We start from the raw sequence: 24,789 nt of genomic DNA on the forward strand, positions 1-24,789 counted from the left end.
TAACTTATTTTAAACCTTTATTTTCAAAGCATTAGGAGGCTGGTTGCATTGCCAAAGCTGTAAACATAACAATCACATTAAGCAACAACTCTTCAGCTGTGGGTTCTGTTGCCTAAAGTCTAATTTCTGCCTTTATGCCATAGTGACCTACGCTGTTGTAAGCACCACATACTTCTGCATTAGTGTATCTGTGTCACTTTTCAATCTCCACCCAAAATTTACTGACAGCAAGATTTTTATGCCAGTTTCTGGTCCTGCCACTTTTTCCTGTTTTTTTTTGTACAAGACACCATAGCAGCTGAAACTAAACATATTATGGTAGAACTGATCAATGAGCAGCATCTGATTAAAGTGAAAAGTACTGCCGCTTAATCAGCTGGAGAAATGTGAAGTTTTAGGTATGTAGGACATTAACGATTCATCACAAAACCCACTATGTCAAAATTCAGGGCTGGAGACTGGGGCAGGGCCAGAGTCAAGCTTGTGTGCCCACGTGTGTATTGCTCAACAGCTAGGTCAAGCTCAGTGGAGAATTTGTCAAGGTCTTTTCACCCCTGGTAATATGCCCCTAGACTGCCAGCAGTTTCTGGGCCCTTGGGACATCCACAGCATGACCAGGGGCTTGTGGCCTGCTACCTGCCCGGATGGTAGCCTAGGCCAATGGTTCTGAAAGTGGGGTTCAGGACCCCCCAGGGGGTCATGAAGATGCCTCCCAAAGAAATAGAAATTATTTTTAATGGTTTAGATTTTTATATTTTACCAATTTTTTTAAAAATATGTGCAGAAAATTGGTTCAATTTGAATCTGATCATGGCCACTTGATGAGATTTATGCTTAAATCAAAGTAATGTTTAAAACCCCTTACAATCGATGTTTGCTCCTAACTTTTTTTGAATGAGCATGGCTGTGTTCAACTATGACCCGCGCCTCAACCACCCTCAGGTACAGTGGGGTTCCTTGCCATCTGGCATTTTTATTACGGGGGTCTCTGGAGGAAAAGTTTGGAAACCCCTGCTTTAGGCAATGCTAACTTGCCAAATCCACCCATTTACTGCCCTAAAAGGGTAGACTTTATGTTTTTTTAAACAGCCCCTGGTATTATGCAAGGACTTCCAGAGCATGACTGGGTTGTGTCAATCCTTCTCTAAGCCCAGTTGCACTTAGGCAGGCTAACTTGCCATTACATACCTTACTTCAGGCGCTTTTTTTGGTGTGAACATGCCTAAAAGCTCTGCACAGTGCTCTGTGTTTAGTTGCCTATGCATTTATGTAATTTAGAGAGTTTCAGGAGATCGCCTGCAATTTTTGTGTGTTTTGTTTTTTGTAATTATGGTATTGAAATATATATTGATACTGTTTAATATTTATGGATCATTGTATGGATTTTAAATGTTTTTCTTTTTTTATTGAATTTAAGTTCAAATTTCAGTCTCTTAACAGCCTGATATCACAGCACAATATCTCAGGGCTGCAAAAGAGTTAAAAGAATTACATGACACTACTAAAAATATACATAAGATTTTTAATCTAGGGTAAATGTACCAAACAAAACTAAATTAAATTTATCTAAAGCCTGAGAGAAGAGTTCTTCTTTATCAGAAACAGGCGGGGCCACAGGAGCAGAAAGTGTGTAGATAAAATGATCTGAGCGTGTGCGAGGGTGGGATGCAGTAGCGCTGGCACACGCTGAAGGTCAGAGGAAGTATCAGTGACAGGAAGTGAGCTGCTGCCAGGTTCAGGCCAGGTTACCACGGTAATGAATGGCCGTGCTGAGTGACACCTGGCCGGAGTTAAAACGAGGGAAACGCAGCTCGAGATCGCACACATGGTCACACACGTGGACGCACAAACACAACATCTGGACGGTTTTTAGAGCGTTTGAACAGTTGGCTTCAGATCTTGAAGAAATCTCCAAAACACAAAATATTCCTGAATGAATAAACAGCCCTCAGCAGCATTGCTGATAAACCTTTTTTCTTTGATAATTTGGATGAAAATTATTTTTAAATGGAGCAACATTCACTTTTAACCAGTTATGAGAGCAAATTAAAAAACACAAAGCTGTTTCTTTTTCTGGCAGAAAATTGTCTTCTCACATTTTTCTCTTCCTCAGAGTCCAGAGCTTTTGGAGCAAACACATCTAGTAAAAATAACAAAGAATTCATGGGCCAAGTATTTTTAGACGAGACAGTGAAAAAACCCTTCCAAGGAGTGCTTTTAGGACCCTCTCATGTTGTTTATCTGATCAGTAATTTAGTTATCTTTCTTTGAAATTTTCAACAAACAAAGTACTTTGAGGGTGTTCTCACTGTAGCGACCCAGGCTGTCCTTGACCCCAAAATCCGGCTCCATTTGGTAGTGTGAGCCCAAGTGTACCATGCCCAAAACCACTTGCTGGGACAGTCTCAGGCATGATTAAGTAGATAAATTCATTTAATCAGAATGTTTATTTACAGAGTTAGCATAGTAGCACCTTCTAGTGTTGAAACAAAGAAGTGCAATACAATCAAGCCAAAGCTTCCTGATCTAATAATGGCTGTGTTTGATTTTATTCTTGGTACTTCCTCCAGGCCTATCAAAAATGGTCACCGTCTGGCGCTTAGGTAGAGGTGTGACAGTTCACTGAGGTCACTTGCACCGAACCATGACGCTCAGGCTCAGGACAAATATAAAAACTGTTACAACCCTGTCTCAGGGCCATAGTTTGGACAACCCTAAAGACAACTTTTCAAAGTTTTTGTGTCCTTTCTTGGCACGATAGAGCATCCGTAATGATCACAGTATCTTTGGTTTGGAGATGTTGTTCATAAAGTTAGTCAGATCAGAACCTTGGTTATTCTAAATAGTGATGTGGTGTATCAACCATGTTTTCTATCACAAATACTGTCCTTCAGTGTAACAGGATAGTAGGAGAGATTTGATGCTGACTTTGACATTTGACTGACATTAAGCTAACCAAACTGCCACCAGAGGCAATGAAACACAATCGGGCTGAGCTGACGGATTATTTGCTGTAGGTCCCACTAAGGTGACATTTTCCAGCCGCTGTTTTTGTTGTTTACCTTTTTTTTTCTGTGCATCGTCTCCCTCTAAAAACAGCCATTCACTAGCACCTCTTTTTGCCCTCGCTCCATGTGCAAAACTTCAGAAGGCAAGATCAAAACAACCTTCATCATGCAGGCAACTATAGGCGATGAAAAATGTCACATATTGTTACAGACAGATTTGATTTCAGGGGGATTGAACGTGGTAAAAGTGATGTGGTCAGAGATGGCCTGCAGAGAGCAGATTAAATGACATGAAGCAGGTCATTCACACATGACAAAGGCTCCTCAGGCCTCTTTTCTGTCCCCTGTTTTCCTTTTTTGTGTGTGCCTGTTGTATCCAAAAGTAACCTTGCCAATAGAACTAGCTTTTTTAGTTCCCTCTCTGTGTGCGGCAAAGTCAGTCTTTTGTATCTCTGCAGAGAAGCGCTTCACCTATGACGTCTTCTCTCTCCCCGGTGTCCAGTATCAGGTTTCTCATCCAGCCCAAGCAGCAGCTCTATTTAAAGATCTAATATGTGCTGATGCTGTGAGATCTCGGCACATCGGCGTAGCGTCTGGGAGCGGAGGTGAGCCGGTAACACCCGTGGACGTTTGGTGAGAGTGACAACCGAGCGAGGATGCGTTTAATTATATAACCTGTGCAGCTGTCTTGTCACAACCTTCCGTTCTCCTTGTTGCAGAGCGTTCAAACACCTGCACGAGCAGGCAGGGTGTCAGGATGTCACCACAGATGCTCCAGCCTGTCAGAGCTGCAGGATGACAGAGTCTGGTGTAAATGAACACCTCTGTTAGTATATTACTGCTCTAACTGAGGTTAAAAAGATGTATTTGGATGACAGTGGTGAAGGTGGAGAAAAGCGAGTCACCGCCCCACACAGATACATCTCCTGAGCATTCACAGCCTGTGTTTTACTAAAATTCACTGACTTTATCTCTTTGACTGATTGTTGTGCCATGTGTTTTGTCTCTATTAAACTCTTTAAACAGAAGCAGATGATGTTATTAGAACATGAGAGGGTGAACCAGATGAGCCCTTTAACTCAGCCTTCATGTGCTAACATCATTACATATAAAGCTTTACACTCACTATGCTCTCATCTGTGTATTGTCACAAACAGCTTCATGTACATTACCCTCTCTGACATAAGGTCGATGCCTCCTACATTTACTGTATGCCACGTATGTTATTTATACACTGATCACATCCTCAGGCCTGCAGAGAAGCAGCTCTGGACAAACTCAGATTAAATTTTATTTAAATGACATCATCTAGAAGTGTCCAAACGTCTGCTGTATGTTGTGCTTAGCTGCATGATAACATGCTTTAGCTTAGTCAAAACTAGAGATGTCCCAATTCCAATACCAGCAGCAGAAAAATGTGAGATGCACTGGCTTGATATCATTTTGTTTGATTTTATATTTTGCTTCGTCACACCATGCTAACTGTTAGCGTTTTAAAGCAGAACACTATTCTTCTCTGCTGCCAGAAAACGCTTGAATGCACAGGCTAGCATTTTTAAAGCAGCGAAGGAGAACCAAAGGACCTACTGCAGCAGCAAAGTTTGGAGGCTGCGTGACATTTATTCTCAGTATTTTTGTTAAAAAACACCTTCAAGACCGGCTTTGTCATACACAAAAAGAAGTGACACCATTTATTAAAAGTTAAATAACTTTGAAGCCATAAATTGTTACCCCTTACTTGTTTTTCCTTTGAGAAAAATAAAAACCACATCAGTGCATGAGCTTATCATTGATAAAGATTTTGGACCAGCTGATCTTGAGACAAGAACTGCCAAACCTTTTAGTGGTGTTGGTGCTTGAAAATGATAAGCATGATATGCTTTGTGAATCGCACCTTAAAATGGGCTAGCTAGCAAAACGAAGGAGCGCTGCTGCTGGCTGCTGTCATTTCGTTATTTTCATTCTATCTGGCATTATGATTTAGGGTATCATTATTTCAGTTGTCAATACGGCTACCAATTACCCTACAATCTCAACCAATGAAAAAAATATGAAGTCTTCTCATCAAAATGTTTGTTTATAGAATTAGCACAGCAGTGCCTTCTAGTGTTAGAAATAACATTTATGGTGCAACGGAGCTCAAGCTTCATGGTCTACTGTGGGCCATAATTAATTTTATTTCTAGAATTTGCTAAAAAAAAAAATGGAGCAAGGTCCTCATTTGGCCCCCAGGCCACAGTTTGGACCCCCCTGCTTTAGCTCATTTAAGGCAAATTATGTGTAGATTTTGCCCTGAAATGTCTCCATTAATTTTAAATTGACTAATCCTGCTATAATGATGTATGTTATGTTGCAGCCTGATGCTACAGATGTTTAAATTCATCTTTATTCTCAATAATCTACACTCAATTCCCCATCATTAAAAAGTGAAAATAGAATATTAAAAATTTTTGCAGATTAAAAAAGCCACTGAAATATCACACTGACATAAATATTCAGACTCTTTGCAGTCACACTGTAGAGAGAGAGAGGTGACAGGCCCAACAGAGATGATTTCTCCATTCAGGTTGTAATATTTGTTAAACTTTGAGAGGATTGTATTTCTCCTGAGTAGGTGTGGCCTCATCTCATTCAACCAGCACGCCCACACCCTGTAGCAGATTTTGCTACCACATTTTCATGATGTTGATGCTTATATTATAAACTTAGAGATGTTTATCATGACTGAAATTTGTGCCAGTGGTTCATAACACAGTGGCCTTTCATACAACAAACCTAAATACAGATTTATTATCACTTTACAGGGTCTTTAATATTTCCTCTGCTACTCACTCTGCATCACTTAAACCATCATCCCCTGCCTGCTGGAGGTCTTCCTGAATACTATTGTCCTCTCACACATCAGCTCTTCCAACAACACAGAAATATTACTAGTGTGCTGACAGCAGAAATTCTGGGTAAACTGAGGTAAAATTTGTTCTGCTCCAAGAGGCAGCTCCTCCTTAAATGTCCTTTTTTCATTTGTAAAAACAGTTTGTTTGAGGTCATTCTGAGGCTGATGTGACTGATGAGGATTACACTCAACTCTGACCCTCAGGTCAAAGGTTAAACACATGGGAGGGGACAGGAGTTGGAGGGTCCGGTGAGCTGTGCCCTGAACAACTTATGACCTTTAGATAAACACAGAACTGTGGAGTGAGTCAGAGCTTTGACTGAATGACTTCAGAACATGATGAAGAGCCACAATATCAAAAAATAACTGTCTTTATTCAAATAAAGAAAATAGGCAACAGTGCATGGATACAAATTCGCTTCTGTAGTATTTTTGCAATCTGAGGGATCTTTTTCTAGGGCAAAGATATTTAATTTTCTATTTCTACACTAAATTTGTGTAACTGTGCTATACATCCTCACTTTTAACAGTCTGAATAACAACTAGAAAGAAGCTAGAGCTGAGATGTGATGTCCAGGAGCAAAGGGTTAGCTGAAATTACAAGCGGATTTAAATATAGAGATTTTTCTTTGTTTGATGATAAACAGCATGCTTCATTTGGGCAACACTTTGGTCTCCGCCAATCAGACTTCAGGGAGACTCTGGTCGTCCTCGTCTACCTCGTCACTGGCTCCGCCCCTGGTTAGGGTGACAATGGCAATCCATGCAGCAGAAAGGGGAAACGCTGATGGCTCATTCAGACACAATACAAGAGCAAAATGCAGAAAGCTGAAAAACTTTACAGGAATGTTGGTGCTTGAAGGTGGTTAGAGTGATATTCTTTTGAAATCAGACCTTGAGGCACAGCATAAAGCCAGGCAATTGAGCATGGTTCATGCTGGTATTTGCTTCTTTTTTATTCATTAGTGTCTTATGAAAAGGGCTTTCATTCGGTTTTTAAAAATTACACAACTGATTATAGACGTTGTAATTAATTAATTGCAATTAATTGCATATGACTATAATTTGAGAAAGATTGCTTTTATGGTATTCTCTGCAAAGAGACCCAAGAGAGAAGGAGAAAGTGAAACACTGCTGCCAAAAAATCAACATAGATTTTAATTGCTCACGGATAAAACCCTAAAAAACACCCCTGCATGCTTTTCTTATCAAAAGACATTTGCATAGATTACTTTATAACCGCTTTATCATGGTTTTAGTCAATATTTGCAAATCTAATTTTGGCAGCCTCAAAGCAGACAAAGCCCACACCCCCCCTAAGATCTTTGCTGCCCTTGACCCCAGGTTGGGAATAAATGCTCTAAGGACAGCATTGTCATATATCACTAGGGGAGACATAAATTGCAGCCACTTATTTCCTCTGAAAGTGCTCCATTTTTTTCCCGCCTAATGTACTTTCCATGCTTTTGCAGCTCTTACAGAACAAGCCTGGAACTTGGATGACTTTCCAAGGTCTTTTAAGATTAAATCCACACCAGAATCTCAGATGTTGATTTTTTTTTTTTTTTATAATCCATTTTTTAATTGTTTCTGCAGCTAGAGAGTTAGCCCGCCACCATATTGTCTATTTGTATCTCAGAACACATTGTGACTGGGCTGTGACAACCAATGGCAGACATCGCCACATCATGCTTTGCTAATCAGGGCATGTGCACAGACTTAGAAACTGAAGGTTAGAGTCTTTTTTTTTTTTTTTAATTTGCAAATTTAATTATTTGTAAATATTTAACGCATTTTAATTTTTACACTGCTTTGGCAGTAACTGATCTGTTCCTGCTAATAAAGAAAATTGTAATTGAAAATTGAATAGATCTTGAATGACTCATAATAGAGAGAAAGAGACACAGAGAGGCTCTTTGGATGATGACTCAGATTCCCAAAAGTTCAAAGACTTTTTTTGTAAAAATGTGAACATTTGAAGACTTTTTCTCACAGAATAATTATTTTTTAGTTCTTTACTCCCAAAGAGATAAAAGAGCACGTTTGTGCAAAAACCCTTAGTCATAAATGTTTTATTTGTCATTACAGTCCAATAACTTTTTTTAATTCAAGTGGCATTGCTGCAGCACATGTATTCTTAAAGCTCAGGTTATCCTGAAGAAATAGATTTTTGTCAGGACATGGGACACAAAGCCTAAGAATAGGACTGTCCCAGGTAAACTGGGACGTATGCTTGTCCTACCTGGCCCAGCACTGGCTGGTCAGGCGTTTGACCGTTGACGTGCTGCTGCTTGTTTGTGCTTGTGGCAGCATTTGAGGCATGGCATATGATTCATATGCAGCACCGGTGTGTTTTGAGCTTCTGGAATAAACTCCCACTATTCAGAAGATCTGCAGTATTTTAGAATGCTTCAAAAAGTAAAAACTCACCTGTAGAGACAAACCTTCATGTAACTCACTATTGCTTTTAGGAGTACTTTGTCCCTGTTTTGTGCCTGATTCTTCTTTTGCTCTGTTTAACTTGTGATTCACCTCTGTTCATTGTCTGCTCTTATTTATTTTTGAGGCACTAAGGAATTATTTTTTTCAAAAACTCAAGTTTTTCTTACTTAAAACCCTAGTAGAAAATACTTTTTGAATATAGAATGGAAGCTTGTATGATCCAGCTGATTAATTTGTCCCACAATCCTGCAGATTATGTTGATGTTTTGCCATACATTAAAACCATGAAAGGAAACACTAATGCATAAACAGAGAAGAACATTGATGCAAACATATATATATAATACTTTTTGATTGCTTCAGTCATCTGTTATAATGTTGAGGTTTTATCCTGCAGCTGTAATGCCTTCTTTATCTTCTTCCTCTCCTTCAGGACGCCTCCATCGCCCATCGCTTCCACCTGATGAGGGAAAAGCATCCTGAGAAGTTCAACAGCAGGTAAGAGAAAGAGAAATTAAAGAGACAGATGTGCGGTACTATTAACACCATTAGCTAACAGGCAACCTTCTAACCAGCTAGTGACCTCGCACTTTAATCTGGAAACACAATATCACTCCCAGCCGCTTCGTCAGCGATCAATAAGAGGACAAATCTGTCCTGCATGGAGAGATCAATATATCGGCAGAGCCTCTTAGTGCAAAAACTGACGTTAGCTGTGATATAAGCGTATGAGGAGCCAAAGTTGAACCACACAGGGCTGTTTTTAATGTTTGTTAAATTTCTTCTCTGATTATAAAGAGCTAAATGAGGGGTTAATTATCTGGAAACATTTCTGTTGTGCTGTAGTAGAGCCAAATGGAGGCAGTTGTGACGTCAATGGAGGTTTGTGTCGTTCTAATAGCAGAGAAGGTATCTTCAAATGGCAGGCCGTGCAGACGAGTGCACAGCCGTCTAATTAATAGTTATATAATGGGGGAAGCTGCCTTGGTCTGAGCAGAGAGTGGGAGAGGTCAGGCATCCTGAGTCAGAGGAGAAATACCTCCGTGATGATGCACAGAGAGGAAAGAACGATGGATATAAACTCAGCACAGCAGCAGAAGGAAAACAGAAAGGATACAGAAGGAAAGAATATAAAATTTAGTAAACAGCTTTCATAGTTGTAGTTTCACGTCTTAAGATGACTAAATCTTTATGTGTTTAAATCAGAGGAGTGACACTGTACTCTGTTGCAGATGTGGTACCAGTGCTATGACCTTAGAGACCCTGCAGACTCATATTTAACCTCTGCTGAGGACATCATACTGAGGCTTTTATTTGAAACCTCATACATGTGATCAATATGAGTTGATGAAAAGGACATCCTGGGCTCTTAAGTGATGTAACACAACAGGGTAGGGCAACCTTCAGTCAGGTTCTGTCTTTAATGTGGAAGTGCTGTTTCAGGAAGTAGGTTTCATGATTAAAACAGGGTTTAAAACATTGGATTTGGATTGAGCTGAAGCATAAATGAGCAGGGGTAGGGGATTTTATTGGCTGATGAGATAAAACTTCACATATTCCATCTTTATTTCTCCAGACTAATCCACTAATATATATTTTTTGTTGTAGTAATTGTTCACATCCAATCAGAGTCAACCCTGGGGAATTAAAGATAAGGAAGATAAACTTTTAATAATCTCTCTTTCAGTGAGATTCACTGACAGCAGGAAAAATAAGTCTCATTTCCTTGGCCTTGCTCTGAACACATAAATATCACCCGCCTGCAGCCCCCCTTCCTCCCTCCCACCACCCACAGATATCAGAAGCTGTGGTGGAAACACCACCCTTTGATGTCCCCTGCTTTCATTCCCAGCAGCCTTTGCTGTGGCCACACTTCTCTGTGACGACTCATTCAGATGCAAAGCAAGAACAATCAGCAGTAGAATTCAGTCAGACAGCAGAGCCTGGAGGTAAATCGGAGCTGATGAGTTTACGGTGCTGCTGGGATGGCTTCTGTAAGCGGCCTCTGGCGTTCGCTGCAGCCTGAGGACGAGGTGTGTGGAAACAAACAGCTGGTTTGTTTGTCAGTGAAAATGTTCTCAAAGCAAACCTTTATGTAAAGAATTACCCAATGTTAATGATGCACACCAACAAGTTCTCTCTGCGTCTTCAAGTACGGCCGCTGGCTCAGTGGCCTCTGCTTCTAACTTGTTGCCCATGTAATATAAGTTATATTGAGGTATTGTTGATGGATGGGCTAGATCAGTCTGGAAGGACTTTGGTTGAGCACCGGAGGTTTTCTGAACAGATTTCTATCAAGTTATGTCATTTAAATAAGAATATGTGTAATGTAAGATAAGTGACTGCATACACTTCTTGTTTGCAATAACTGCAGCGTAATCAACTGATCAATATCTACACTATGGTGTAGCATCAATGCACAAATTTAAACCAGGCTTCATATGTGATGGGGCTTTGCAGATGTGCATCAATCATTTACTTTTAAGCTATTTTAAGTAAACATGTTTTATAAGCATTCACATGGGCACAAATAATTCATTTAGTGAAATTTTGAATCCCCCTCGTATGTACTTTAAGTCGTTAAGCTTCTGGGTTAAGTATAAAATCTTGTTCTAGAAGCTCAGAGCAGCTTAGTATGATTCTTTCATGTTGTTTGCATGTCGTTTTCGTCATGCATGCTCCCCTTTAAACTTAATGAGTTGACCCAAAGTGCAGTGAGTGTAAGAGATAAAAAAGGATTGTTTTGTCTTTGAAATTGAATAATTAATGCTTAAGTTCACATCCTCGGTCCTGTGTCTGCTCCATCACAGGCAGAAGGAGGAGAGGGTGATGAAAGATAAAAGAAAGATACCTCTGTTCCCTCAGGGGAAGCTCTCTTTGATCCATTAAACAAAGGCCAGAGTTAAAAAGATGTAATGCATTTATGTGGAGGATGAATTCAGCTCACGTCAGCCCAGCTTTATAGGTGGAAGCACAGTAACCATAAAACTATATTTCTCTTTCTGCTGCATGTTCCTCTTTGATGCTTTAAACTCTTTCTTTTCTACTCATTCTTCATCCCATCGCTTTGTGAAACACTCATGGCTGTAATCCAACTGTAGCTCATAAAACATGAACTGTGCTGACCCCCACCCCTGCACCAAACAACTAAAAGAATCCAGTTTTAAAGAAAGTCAACACAAGCATTTTCTCCTCTTTAGTACTCCCACAAATTGTAAATTTAGCTGATTGATCACTGAAACTCTCCTGCTGTTGTCTAAAGCTGATTTCACACAAGGTTGGAAAATGTCAGAAAATTTCAGGACAGGCTGGCTCTAAACTTCCTGAGTTAGTTGTTCTCACATGCAAATCTCAGGAAGGAGAAGGTGAAAAGAACGATGTAGAAATGACAGAAGAAGCAACAGTTTGTTTGTTGACGCTGTAATTCAATTTTTTACCTTAATATATTAATAAAATACATTATCCAACATATTTTAAATATATGTTGTAATATATGTTATATGTCAAACTCGGTCCTTTGAGATGGCATCAAAGAGGGCATTCTGTCAAATCATTGCCATCTTAGGGGTAGAGGTGACCTAGTGGTTTAAGGCGAGCCCCATGTGCACGGACGGCCTGGGTTCGGATCCGGCCTGAGGCCCTTTATCGCATGTCTCTCCCCTGCTCTCGTCCCTGTACCTGACTCTATCCACTGTCCTCCCCTATCAAATAAAGGCACAAAAATGTCCAAAATAAATCTTAAAAAAAAAAAAAGAAAATCTTTGCCATTTTACATGTTCTTTGTCATTCTTATCTACCAAAAAAGGCATCCAAAAGAGCACTTTTAGTTTAAACGACTCCCCCCCCCTTTTTTTTCTTCCTTATCTATTTTTTTATCCTTTATTACCTGTAGAGACAAGCTCATAGCCACATGCAGCACCTAGATTTTTAGCTCAGTTGTCCTCCCTGCCAATCACAGTCACACACTGTCTGCGTGTGTGTGTCTCTTTCACAGAAACACCACAAACACAGCCCTCTACAAGCACATAAAAACACCACCCCAACCCACAAAGTGTCACCCTCCTGTTCAGGGCTTGTTGGGATGAGAGGAAGTGTGACTGTTGACACCTCAGTACACAGTATAGAGCTTCACCCAGTCTGAAAGGGTTTACTTCAAACCAGTGGTTCCCTACTGGTGGGTCAGGATCCTAAAGATACTCCACCAAACCCAGAAACCAAGAAGAGACGGCTGACTGCAAATATGCTGCAAAGGCACAACCGTGCAGAGACACAAAGAAACAAAAGAATAGAAAGACATGTTTGTCTTGAGTTGATTCTGACCAGTCTGACCAAACACAGTGGCACAGTTCTCTGCACCGTCGTTTTTAAATGTCTCTGTTTGAGCTCCTTGTTTTCTACCTGTCCCATTTCTACCAAGACCTTGTAAATAAACAAGAAAGCCAGCTTCTGTGTGTCACTCATGAATAATGAAATCAGAGTGACGCAGAGATGACACTGTTGAACTCTTCTCTCATGTGTTTCTGGATGTTTCTAAGGAAAATCCATCCTCACTGTCAGAGCTACAAGAATGTATGAGCACGCAAGTTAGCAGTCACTGAAGACACAGAAGGTTTCTTTTTTTTTTTTTTTGGTCATGAAAACACATTCATTAAGACACACATGAAGGTATATGAGTCATGACAGGGCACAAAAGAGCAAACCTGACCTTCATTACAGGCATGAGTCTGCAGGACACATGGGCTAAGTCTCACAGAGATGGTCCTGATATAAATGTACTGAAATATTTACAACTACCATATTTAAGACAAATACTGTGTGACAGCAACTGTGTGATGCTATCATGCAGTTGCTGCAGATTTGTTGCCTGCACACCCATGATTTGAATCTCCCGTTCCACCACATCCCAAAGGGGCTTACTGGATTGAGATCTGGTGTCTTTGGAGGCCACTGGAGCACAGTGAACTCATCATCATGTTCTAGAAGCCAGTTTTGTGGCTGCAGCATTAAACAATGCTCTGTTGGTACTGTTGGGGTCCCAAGTGTGCCAAGAAAATATCCCCCACACCCTTACATCACCACTGACAGCCTGAATCATTGAAACCATGCAGAATGGATCCGTGCTTTCATGTTGTTTAAGTTCAGTTCTGACCATACCATCTGAATGTCCCAGCTGAAATCGAGACTCATCAGACCAGGCAACATTTTTCCAATCATCTATCATCTAATTTTGGTGAGCATGTGTGAATTATAGGCTCAGTTTCCTGTTCCTAGCTAACAGGAGTGGTCTTCAGCTGCTGTAGCCCATCTACTTTAAGGTTCCACATGTTGTGTGCGTTCAGAGTTGATTTTCTACATAAGGATTTTTTCCCTTCTTCAGACAATCTCCAGTAAAACTTAGAGATATCTGTGTGTGAAAATCCCAGTAGATCAGCAGGTTCTGAGATACTAAGACCAGCCCATTTGGTACCAAGAACTATGCCATGTTCAAAGTCACTTAAAGGTCACATATATTACCCTTTTAAGACAAGTTTATATTGGTCTCAGAGGTCCCCAAAACATGCCTGTGAAGTTTGTTTCAGAAAAACCACTCCAGTATTGGATTGTTGCATGTCTAAAAACCCTCTGTTTCAACCCTGCTCAGAATGAGCTGTTTCTGTGACTTTAAATGTTAATGAGCTGTCTGACTCCGCCCCTGACTCTGCCTCTCTCATGGATGTGACTTTATGGATGTGGCTCTCCTGCTGGCAGCTGAGAGGAGGATCAGGAGAGGAGGGCTGAACTTTTTTCAAAGTGGGGAGAGCCGAATGAACCTGGGGACGGTGCTTACTCCCCACATGACATCATGAGGGGAAAATCTTGGGACAACTTGTTTCAGCACACATGTTCTGAAAGAATGAGGATGAACGACATAAACAAACTCCATTAACGTATTTAGATATACAGCCATCATTTACAGCCGATAAATTGGTTGGAACTGTCAGCAGGTTATTTCGATAATTAAAATACTAAACAAATATCTGGTGAAACTGATTTAGATCTTGTTGTGCATCCCTATAAAATTGGTTGAAACTGTCCTTATGTCTGCAGTCTTCCATCTTTTTAGATCAACTAAGATTTAAAATTTGTCTAGTGTGTAGCCAGCATAACTTTATGAGTTAAAAATAATATGTTTGTTTGTTTGTTTGTTTTTTTAAAGCTAAATATGTATGGTGCATTCAAGGCAGGAAGTTACAAATGGCTTTGACATTTCTGCAAAGGCAAATAGAAAAAAAGAAAATAATATGCTCTGAATGAATGAAACTCCTGTTTGTTGGCTGTAATCTAATAGTTAGTCAGACTCTGTTTCAGTATTTACAGCAGTGATTATGATGATTTTAATTTTTTATTCAGACCCTTTAGCTCTCGTCGTAAGCGGCTCAGTTGCAACAAGGTCAGTGACACCTATCAGCTGATTGGATTAGGGCTCAGGTGTCACCACCTTTGTGACCCCTTGTACTAAAACACTGAAGCCTGTGTCACTGAAACCTTTAGGCTTTGTGTTGAGAAAATTTCAGGGAGTTTATATTATATTTAATGTTATTTAATGTTTAATGTCTGTTGGTTCAGAGACATAAAAACGTGTACAGCCAAATTTCTTTAATTTAAGTTTTACTTTTTTCTTATGTTAGATTTAAGAATTAATAAGATAAGATATATAGCTGGTGTTTTGAGATACCATTGGCTCTGATTTGGCTCTACACAAATAAAGATTAATGTTTTACATATATATTGATATTTAAAAAATTTCAATTGTTGACTAAAATTTGATTGTTTTACAGCCCTCTATCAAAATGTTGTGCTTAAATTTAAGGATAGTGATAATGAGGGTTGTCAAAATGCTATGTTTTTTGCAACTGTGATTAACTTCAATAGTTCATTACAATCTTGGCCTGTGTCCATAGCCTTTGTTTTTTTGCACTGGCAGTGCTCATTTCCAATTACAAAACCAATGTTATCCAGTATTTTCGGTTCTCAGTGGCCAGAGCGCAAAAACACCCTTGACATTAGCTGTTTTTGTTGTAGAATTTTCAGCTGAAACAGTTCAACTTTCTGAAAGTAAAGCTTACGGTGTTGTGCACTCTCCCACAGCTGCTATGGATTGTCATTTCCTGTTTTCTCCCAGAGACTCATCCATTCATCTTCAAGAGAATATGTGTTTCAGTGAAGTTCTCTTATTTTTGGCCCAGTAACAAGACGTGTCTTGTAGGCCTACCAGACATAACCTGATCAATAAATCATGAATTATGGTGTCAGAGCTTAAACAGTAAAGGCATAGATGGAGCTGAGAGTTTAGTTCTGTGGATCAATATTTCATGTAAAGGTTGAATCAAATGAATCACTCTGTTGATGTGAAGAAAAAGCCTGTGAGAGGCTTGAATAAGGGCAGTGGTCACATGACAATGATATCAAACTCAGCCTTGCTGCTCCATGCACCTTGTGTTCAGATTTCTTCAGATGTATGAGAGGAAGGAGAGGTGGAGAGGGGTCACGGTGGAGGTGCTGGGGTCAGGAGTTCACTGCTCTTATTGGGGATTAAAGGAGATGATTATCTGAGAGGAGGGGCCCAACGGGCGGATACAGAAAGAGGCCCCTGAGCTGTGATGGAGATGGACAGTGTTTTTATATCAACATGGTTCAACCTCTACCTTTGTCCCTTCTTTGTACTCACTCAGAAGAATTGAAGTCTTTATTTCTATTAAATTTCTGCAGGGAATGAATCAAATATCTGTAACGTGAATCCAGATATATCTTATTTCATTCAATCTAGTTACAACTTGAAAATAAAATTGCAATCGTTAAATTTTGAGCATGCAATGAATCATCTAGTAAACAAACCTTTACAAGCAAACAACTAAAAATGCTTTAACTAGCAGCAAGCCTCGCTAAGCTACCGCTAAGTTAACAAACAAGAAAGAGGAGCTAATTACTGAGCACAGTCGCGTCACATTCAAACCTAAGCCAACACAAGGCATCAACCCCCGCAGTAAAACATTACAAAATCAAAAAGAGGTTCATACCTTGGTCACCTACGCTAAGCTAAGTTGAGAAGCGAGGAAGGCGGCGATTTCCCCGTGCTCTGTTACCTGTCAGATGTAACACGGGCCTTTGTTTATATCCGGTTTGAGACCGGAGGCGGGCAAACAGGCCTTCAAATTAAAAGCCCTTAACAAAACAAACCTTACAATAAAAACAAATTACATTCCTACATTTAACTCATTAAAAATGGGCTATTTACCATGGGGCAGAAAAGCTGTTAAAAAGTTGCACTGTTTTAATTCAGATGCACACATGAAAAAGTGTAGTGGGGGATGAGTGAAAGAGAAGGAACGTTGCACGTATTTCTGCAAAGGTGTAGGAAAAATAAGCAAAAACTTCAGTTGATCATCTGCTGTAATGTAATTCATATTCTCAGAGATGTGAGTGAACAACACGGCAGACTACAGTCTATTAACAGGCAGATGATCTCAGTGCACAGTAGGGATATAACAGTATTTGTATCCATCAGTTCAGAGGTCACAGTTTAGTGCACGTTGTCACATGATGAACACGTCTGAATGAAGAAAAAAGGAAATTACACATGGCAGTATTTGCATGTCAGTATAAGTAGCAATAACACTACTGTTTGCTAACTGCTATTAAAAAAACAATGAAGAAGAGGAAGAACCAGACACAACAAAACACGCAGTAAAGAAAAGCTATATTCACTGGCAAAAGCAGTGGAGCATAAGACTCATCAGGTTCTTCTCCCCCTCCTCAACTTCTCTTTGCTGCCTCTGGATATCAAGCAGAGCAGGTTGATGATATTATTAATGCTAATACATTTTAAAGGCTATATGCAGTCATGTAGAGGCAGAGAATGAAAGCTATAAATGTTTATTTAAGTTCTTTGCTCAGCCTCCGTTACAATGTCCCATCCTGCGTTCACATAAACCAGTCTGGTGAGGTTTGGCAGTAATACAGTAATGCTGTATCCATTTAAAAATAGCCGTGGTATCCCTTTAATTACCGTCATGAAAAAAGAGTTTTCTAATGAGCATTTATATAGTCTCCAAAGCACAGTGTCCGTGGTTATAAATTTTGATTCCTCTGACCACAGAACAGTTTTCCATTCTGCTAAAATCCACTTTAAATGAGCTTTGGCCCACAGAAGACAGCCGCACTCCTGGATTGTGTTCACATATGGTGTCTTCTTTGCATGATGCAGCTTTAACTGTCATTTGTGGATGGCACAGCCAACTGTGTTGACAGACAGTGATTTCTGGAAGTGGTATGGAGTGATTTCCAGTACAGAATCATGCCTGTTAAATGCAGTGGCCTCTGAGGGCCCAAAGTAACCTGACAGGCCAGATAGATACAGTATCTACTGCATGGATATGTTTCACATTTATCAGGGAAAGCTCTCATAGAAAGCCTTTGGGAAGGGCAGGACTAAAAATAATATCTCGGAATGTGATTGGACGAGCATTCTGTTAGTCACATTCGTGACGGGACCAATCAGAGTGACAAGACAAAATAAGGTTGTGCTTATGCATTTCTCCTGAGCTGACAGGCTATTGCTGCCTTAGTTGTGAATGGTGGGGCTCTTCTGTGAATAAATTTATGCAAAGGCCTGTCAGAAGATGTGCTAAAGCATCTTCTCTGCCAAGACAAGCTTTCGGTGTGACTCTTAGTTCTTGTTTCACAGGAAAATGTGGTCCAGTTCTGATTAAACTGCCACTTTTCCTACAGCTACATCCAAACTAAAAGCTACTGCAGCAGCAGCCAGTGGATACACCATACTCTCCAGATTCTCTAAATCTTTCAATATTATTATGGACTGTAGATGTTACTCAAAGTCTTCACAATTTTACATTGAGGAATATTTTTCTAACCTTGCAAAGCCAATGGATTGGCCAGACTCCATGTCTGTCAAATCCATCATGCAAACCAGATGCTGTTCGGGGTAATCAGCATTATTTGAAGAGAACAAGGCGGTAGCTACAGGTGGGTTTATTTGTACTGTGAGCTAACAGCAATTCCTGCATTACTCTCAGTTAACTCGGTGGTGTATAGCGGCAGTTTTATCACAACTGAACCACATTTTTAATACAATACACTAATAAGATGAAGAAACAGCACTGAAGCTTTTCATGATGCAAAAGATGTTTCCACCCTTCTGCCGCCCTGCTTTGGCATGAGTTTGCAAGAGTTACAGGGGGTGGGGCGTGTAGTGTGGGTCTGTATATACATGAGAGCTGGTGGAGCCGTTAGCTTGGCTGTAGCATCAGTATAGAGGCGGTTTAACCAGAACTGGGCCACATTTCTTTATTAAAACAAGAGCAGAGAGTCACACTTTAAGCTCCTTTTGGCAGAGAAGACATCTTTGCTCTTCTCCGACCGAGTGCAGTACATATCATAATCCACAGTTCCTAAACTAAAGCTGCTGCTACTATGTACGTACGGCACATGTTTTGTCGCTCTGATTGGCCTGTGATGAATGTGAAGGACAGAGCATTAATCCAATCACCTTCCAAGAATTTTCAAAAAAGTCCCGCCCTTCCCAAAAGCCTTGATAGTAAGCTTTCTCAAATGAATGTGAAATATTTGTGCAATGGATATATGAAACCATCTATCTGGCGTGTCAGGTTGATATTATTCTGAAGTTGTTCCACATTTTAGATGCAGTTTTAATGCAGATTGGTGAAGCTCTGTTCATCTTTACTTCTGAGGGGCTCTGCCTCTCTAAAATGCTCCTTTTATACTCAGTCATAACACTGACCTGTTGCCAGTTAACCTAATTAGTTGCAAATTGCTTCTCAAGGCATTAGTACCACTTACTTTTCTAGTCTTTTGTTGCCCCATGTGTTGCTGCCATAAAATTTCAAATGAGCTAGATTTTCTCATGAAAAGGTAAAATGTCTCAGCTTCAATGTCTGAAATGTTGTTTCTATTGTGAGTAAAATATGGGGTTATGAGATTTGAAAATCATTGCATTTTGTCTTTTTTTTTTATTTATCTTTTACAATGTCCCAACTTTTTTGGAGCTGGGTTTGTAAATCTTGGATTTCATGTTAATGATTTTTAGATAGCTGAACCCTGACCCCAAATCTGGAAGAGAAAGAACCGTGACCCGAGTGAACCGCTACACCCCTAGTCCACAGTGATGTTTGCACGTCTGCTCCTCATCCTCACTGCTCTGATTATCATCAGACTTGGGGTAGGGTCACACACAATCTTTTGGCCCAAGAAGGGTTGAAATTCAGACCCAATATCACCATGTTTTCAATGAAGAATAACTTGAAATCTTGATTGGTTCCCACTGTGTTGGAAGATTTTTCCAGTAGTAAGAAAATAATCATGGCTTTGAAGAGCTGATATTTATGTCCATTAAAGCTTGAATTTTCCCCAGTCAAAATTACATGACTGAGCAGATATCCAGGACTTTAAATGCATTTGAGGAAAATATACTTGCCATTCACCTAAGTTTGAAGTTGAATAGCTTGATGAATTGTTTGCTTTGTTGGAGAACCAGTTGCACAGCCAGCCCTGTGTGAAACACCTTAAACCCTCCTTACTAATCAAATCCCCAAAGTTCGACAAACACAAAATAATCTGATCATAAGACGTTTTTCTGACAATAATCAGGAGAAAAAACCCTTTTTAAAGATTATTTAGATCCTTTCTGTTGCTGCGTTTTGACGGACAGTGCAGAAACTTGGGAATAACGGAGGAAAAGCTTATGGATGTGTTGAGTCTCCCCGTTGCACTCTATGTCCATCAGAGAGACAGAAAACATGAGTTAATTGCATTTTTTACAGGGCGTCTCAAGTGGAAGCAGCTTAATGAGGTTAGGCAGCTCGCCTCATTGAGAATCGCAACTGTTCCTAATTGTGATCTCAAATATGCTCATAATCCCCTGATTTGACAGCGGCAGAGGTTTCTGGGGAGGCATTAAGGTGAGCGAGGGAGAACAAGGGACACAGAGACAATTAGCAGTGAGGAAAACACGTGATGGAGTACCGAGGATTAATATCTACACGCAAAATAAACAGCGTTGTATGTTTTTGTTTGAATTTTTTTGTTTAGTTTGAGATGTTTTTTGACTTCAGCTGATGATTAAATGTGTTCAAGTTATGAAAGAAAAGCTTCTGAGGGAGTGTGAATATTTCTTCTCAGCAGCATGTATCCTTGGCACCTATGCCACCATCATACAGAGCTGTTGTGTCAACATCTGTGTCGTGTATACCAGCAGAAAGCCAAACAGACCCTCTGTTGTGAAATAAAATATAAAAGCAGAACGTAGAGGTGAAGCATCAGTTACATCAGTTATTATTAGTTATGAAGTCGTCAGTAACGGAATTATCCTGTCATTTTGGTGCAAGGACGAGTTGTTTCATTGCACACATGCATAAAAAAGCCAAATATAGCTGGGAGTGTAAGTGCTAACTCTTTTGTCATTTCACATATTGTGTTGATAGATTATGGCTGATTTGGGCTCTTTGATTCTTACCTTAGTGGACGGAGACTTTAACAAGGACTTTAACATGGAAAAAATGCTTTGCACAACAATTTTTTAACACAGGTGTGTATTTCACATAGTTCCACATAATTTGCCTGTACCCAATCTGCAGCAACTTGCTCACAAAGCACACTGCAGAGCAAATCACTCTCTCTATTCAATCTTTGCAGTGCCACTGCATGGACTCCAGTCTGTTTCTTGGCCTCCAAGAAGTGTCATTCCGGTCTGCTCCACTCCAGATATGTGCCAGGTGTATTTTCAGCACCTATTACTGCTAAACCACATACATCCACATAGAGCACACCCATCCAGACAGCAGGAAAAACATGCCAAGTTTCTTCCCAATTCAGAAATACAACACAATGTGTGGATCTCATCCTGTGGCACAAGCTACAGGCAACTGGGAGGTGAGTGGGTCACAGAGCTACAGCGCCATTAACAAAGAAAAGTTAACTTTTAGGGTGGAAACCACATAATTTTACATGAAACTGCATAGCCTTTGGAGAAAACATGAATCTTTAACTTCCTACTCACCTATGGTAGAAGCAAAAAAACATGGAATAATGTTGAAATGAACGGCAAATCAACCTCATACATTCAATCGAAGTGTGAACTCTTAGGCCTTTGAGGACATTTCTAGTGTGCGAGGTTGCTCGCCATCGTTGCACACCTGAAAAATGCGAAGTATGTGGGCAAACTAAAGCAACAGGTGCAACAATTTTAGATTTTATTGAAGATCTGTACATATTTAGGAGCTTTTTATGGCACCAGATTCAAACCAGTGCATCTAAAAAGTCTTCTAAGAGGTATCAAAGACAATTGAAGCAAGGGAGTGTTGTGCAAATTGACCTTGACGGACAGACTGCCAATTCTAAAGGTACGATTCTTTAGTGTGATCAATGCAAGTGAGACGCGGCACTCACGCAGGCAGTCTGAAAGCCCTGACATGTTATCTTGAAACTGAAATGGACTTTAAGCTGAGTTGTGACCAAGACAAGCATTTCACTGGCCCAGTCTGAAATAGGCTTTAGTTGGACAACTTGGTGTTTGCAGATGAATGGTGACAGCGAAGGATGGATTACTGTGGACGTAGCATGCTCTTACAACATATAACAGCACGTGGAAATGGAGGTCTGTGAAAATGGTGGAGGAAAACCTTAGTTAGAAGAAACACCCACCTGGGTGGACTTGGCCTTAGTTGGACAAACAGGTTTTCATGTATTTCAAAATTCCAGTCATTTTTCAAATCAACACAACAATGTCTTTTTTCTATCTGCACATAATAAATGTACTGACTCAGACTTCATCCCTAAAAACCTGGCTCATTTTCAGGAGTTTTTTGCAAACATTTGCAGACCAACAGTTATCACTAGTTATCTCATGAATAAAGGAATAGCATCAGTGTTTAATACAGTTTGTAGATGCATTTGTGTACATACTGAGTTTTTCATCTTGATGTCCTTTGTTATTCAGTCACCATTTAGTCCCAAACCTGCAACAAATGACATGAGGATAAAAACAAAGCAGCATCCATCAGGTCACCTCTGACAAATCGTCTTCAGGGCAGAAATGAACCACAACTCAGTCCGTCCTGTGGGCCGCTTTGAACGCTGTGAATCACAATAATATTTACCCTGATCTGTTAGTCTCCACCAGCCATGTTTCCCCCCGTGTCCCCTCCAGAAGCAATGTTGACATTTTAACTCTTCTCATGAGGGTGCAGAGGCAACTGTGGGCTTCGTTTCACTGAAAGAGAAAAAAAAACAGCAGTGTGACAGATGGTTTGGATGTGCAGTTCAGTGTCTACTTCCAGTGTCTCTTTAAAATCCTTTGGGGTAAATCGGTGGAGCTCTGACCTCTCTGCTCACACAGCCGCTGGCTGTCCGGAGCTGTCAGATCTCAAAATGTGAGATGACTCAAGGCAGCGGACAGCTTCAATATGTGTCCACTGCACCCAAAACAAACCTCGCTTTAAGCTGTTTTCATGTGTAGGCTGAGCTAGGACTGGAAATTTTTGGTAAAGGGTTATTTAAAAACATGTCTGTCCTCTGTTTCTCCTCTCAGGATGAAGAACAAGCTGTGGTACTTTGAGTTCGGCACCACTGAGACAATCTCTGCAACCTGCAAAAAGCTCAATGAATGCATAGAAGTTGAGGTGAGTCACTTAATTATCAGAAGTGTGGAGTGCTAAGAACAGAAGTACAAATACAGCTAGGTATTCAAACCAAGCATGATTACCCATGTGTCAGGTAAATTTATACTCCTCCTCCTAATGCCAAGACCTCCATCTGTCCATCCATTAATAACGCCACGCTATAAGGTACGATCCTGGCTGGCCAATCACTGAGCTGACTTGAAAGGACAATTATTCCCACTCACACAGCTACAGGCTATTTAGAGTCCTAAATTAACCTCAGGAAATTGTGTTTTGTGTGTGGGAGGAGGCAACATTACCAGAAGAGAGCCCACACATGCACCGGGAGAACATGCAACTTCTAAACATAATGTCTAAACTCCACACAGAACATGAAAGTCTGCACACAAAATGCAACAAAACATGGAAACTAAACAGAACATGCAAAATCCTTACCAGAGTTACTTTGCACACGAAATACCTTCAAAAATGTTTGTCAGCAACCCCTTTTCCTTGGTGAAGACAATATGAAGCGAAAAATACATTAAAGTATTTGAAAATGGGACTGGAGAGTACTAGAACATCAGTGAAAAAATCCTGAAATGTTCCCTGATTCGTGCTGCACATAATCCTAGAGTACCTTGAGACAAGCTTGCAGCATTAACCAGGGAGGACACTTTCAACTGCTTCTCTCATCATTCTGTGAATTTCATCCATTAAACCAAAACCTTAGCTTACTAGAAATATGTAGAAATGGCCTTCCATGTGTATTTCTATTTTTGCCCTTTTCAGTCATAGCATAATATCACGGTATTACAAAATTAAGGGCGAACCCATTTTTATGCATATTCAGATGCAAGAATTCCACCTAAAACAAGCCTGTGATAGCACACCATTCATGTTCACGTCTGAGCATAAGGTCACAGAAAAATACATTTTAAGTGTCTCTGTGTTTACTTCTTTGTACCTGCTCCTGTGGTTTTCAGTTTCATTTCTCTCCTATTGAGGTATGTCAGGCTACTACTGACTACCACATTCCTGATGGGGGATTCACAATAAAAGCAATTACACAAATAACGGCTACAGACTTTTGCTGTGAAGAACTTGTTGGAAATAGTGGCAGAGGGGCTGGCAAGTGTACAGACCTACTCAGTCTGATGCAGTTGGTGAAGGCATGCATGTTGGTTTGTAAATTAGACAAGAAGATAGAAGAAATAAACTCGGCAACCACTCCCTTTGACACATTTGTTTAATCACTGGGAGAAAATGGAGTCCACCCTGCCTTGGATGGTCTTTTTTTTAATACATAAGGTATTCTGTTTGTATATTTTTAATTTCATGCTCAGGGAGCACTTCGGGAGCACTAGCTGTTTTGGCTCAATCTGAGGCTGACAGTCTGATTCAACGCCTGGGACATGAACATCAACCCCTTGGTGCACAGTTAAGCTCCAAACAGCCATTTTTTTCAGGACAACCTGGACTTTAAGAATATGTATGATGCAGTAATGTCACTGGAATTTTAAAAAAGGTATGAGACTATAAAGATAAAGGAAAAAACTGAAAGGAAATTAAAATGTTAAGATGTGACACAGTAAGCAGAAGTGCCTATGAATATTTTGGCCCAAACGTCTCATCTTTTGGGGACCAAAGAGTGAAAAAATACTCATTTAATGACAAAAAGTCTTCGGAATATTCACATATTTGCAGGAAGTCCTTGCACTTCTTTGTCTTAGCTCTATTTGTGCCATTACTCAAAGCAGTCCCTGTTTGCAGG

The 24,789-nt window shown here is 40.2% G+C and overlaps 1 protein-coding gene across 7 annotated transcripts in view; it reads left to right on the top strand.

The window, feature by feature from the left end:
• LOC121522478 (diacylglycerol kinase beta) overlaps positions 1 to 24,789 on the top strand; it is a 187,192-nt gene that overhangs the window by 113,497 nt on the left and 48,906 nt on the right. For 6 of the 7 annotated variants that reach the window (XM_041806912.1, XM_041806913.1, XM_041806914.1 and 3 more), the window contains 2 exons: positions 8,777 to 8,841; positions 22,946 to 23,036. In XM_041806912.1, the coding sequence (XP_041662846.1) occupies positions 8,777 to 8,841; positions 22,946 to 23,036 (156 nt within the window). Of the gene's footprint in view, positions 1 to 8,776; positions 8,842 to 21,051; positions 21,260 to 22,945; positions 23,037 to 24,789 lie in introns of those variants that run through there. The other variant, XM_041806918.1, reaches the window with a different exon arrangement.

This window comes from Cheilinus undulatus, linkage group 15 (genome assembly GCF_018320785.1).
Source record: "Cheilinus undulatus linkage group 15, ASM1832078v1, whole genome shotgun sequence".
In the NCBI taxonomy this organism is placed as follows: domain Eukaryota; kingdom Metazoa; phylum Chordata; class Actinopteri; order Labriformes; family Labridae; genus Cheilinus; species Cheilinus undulatus.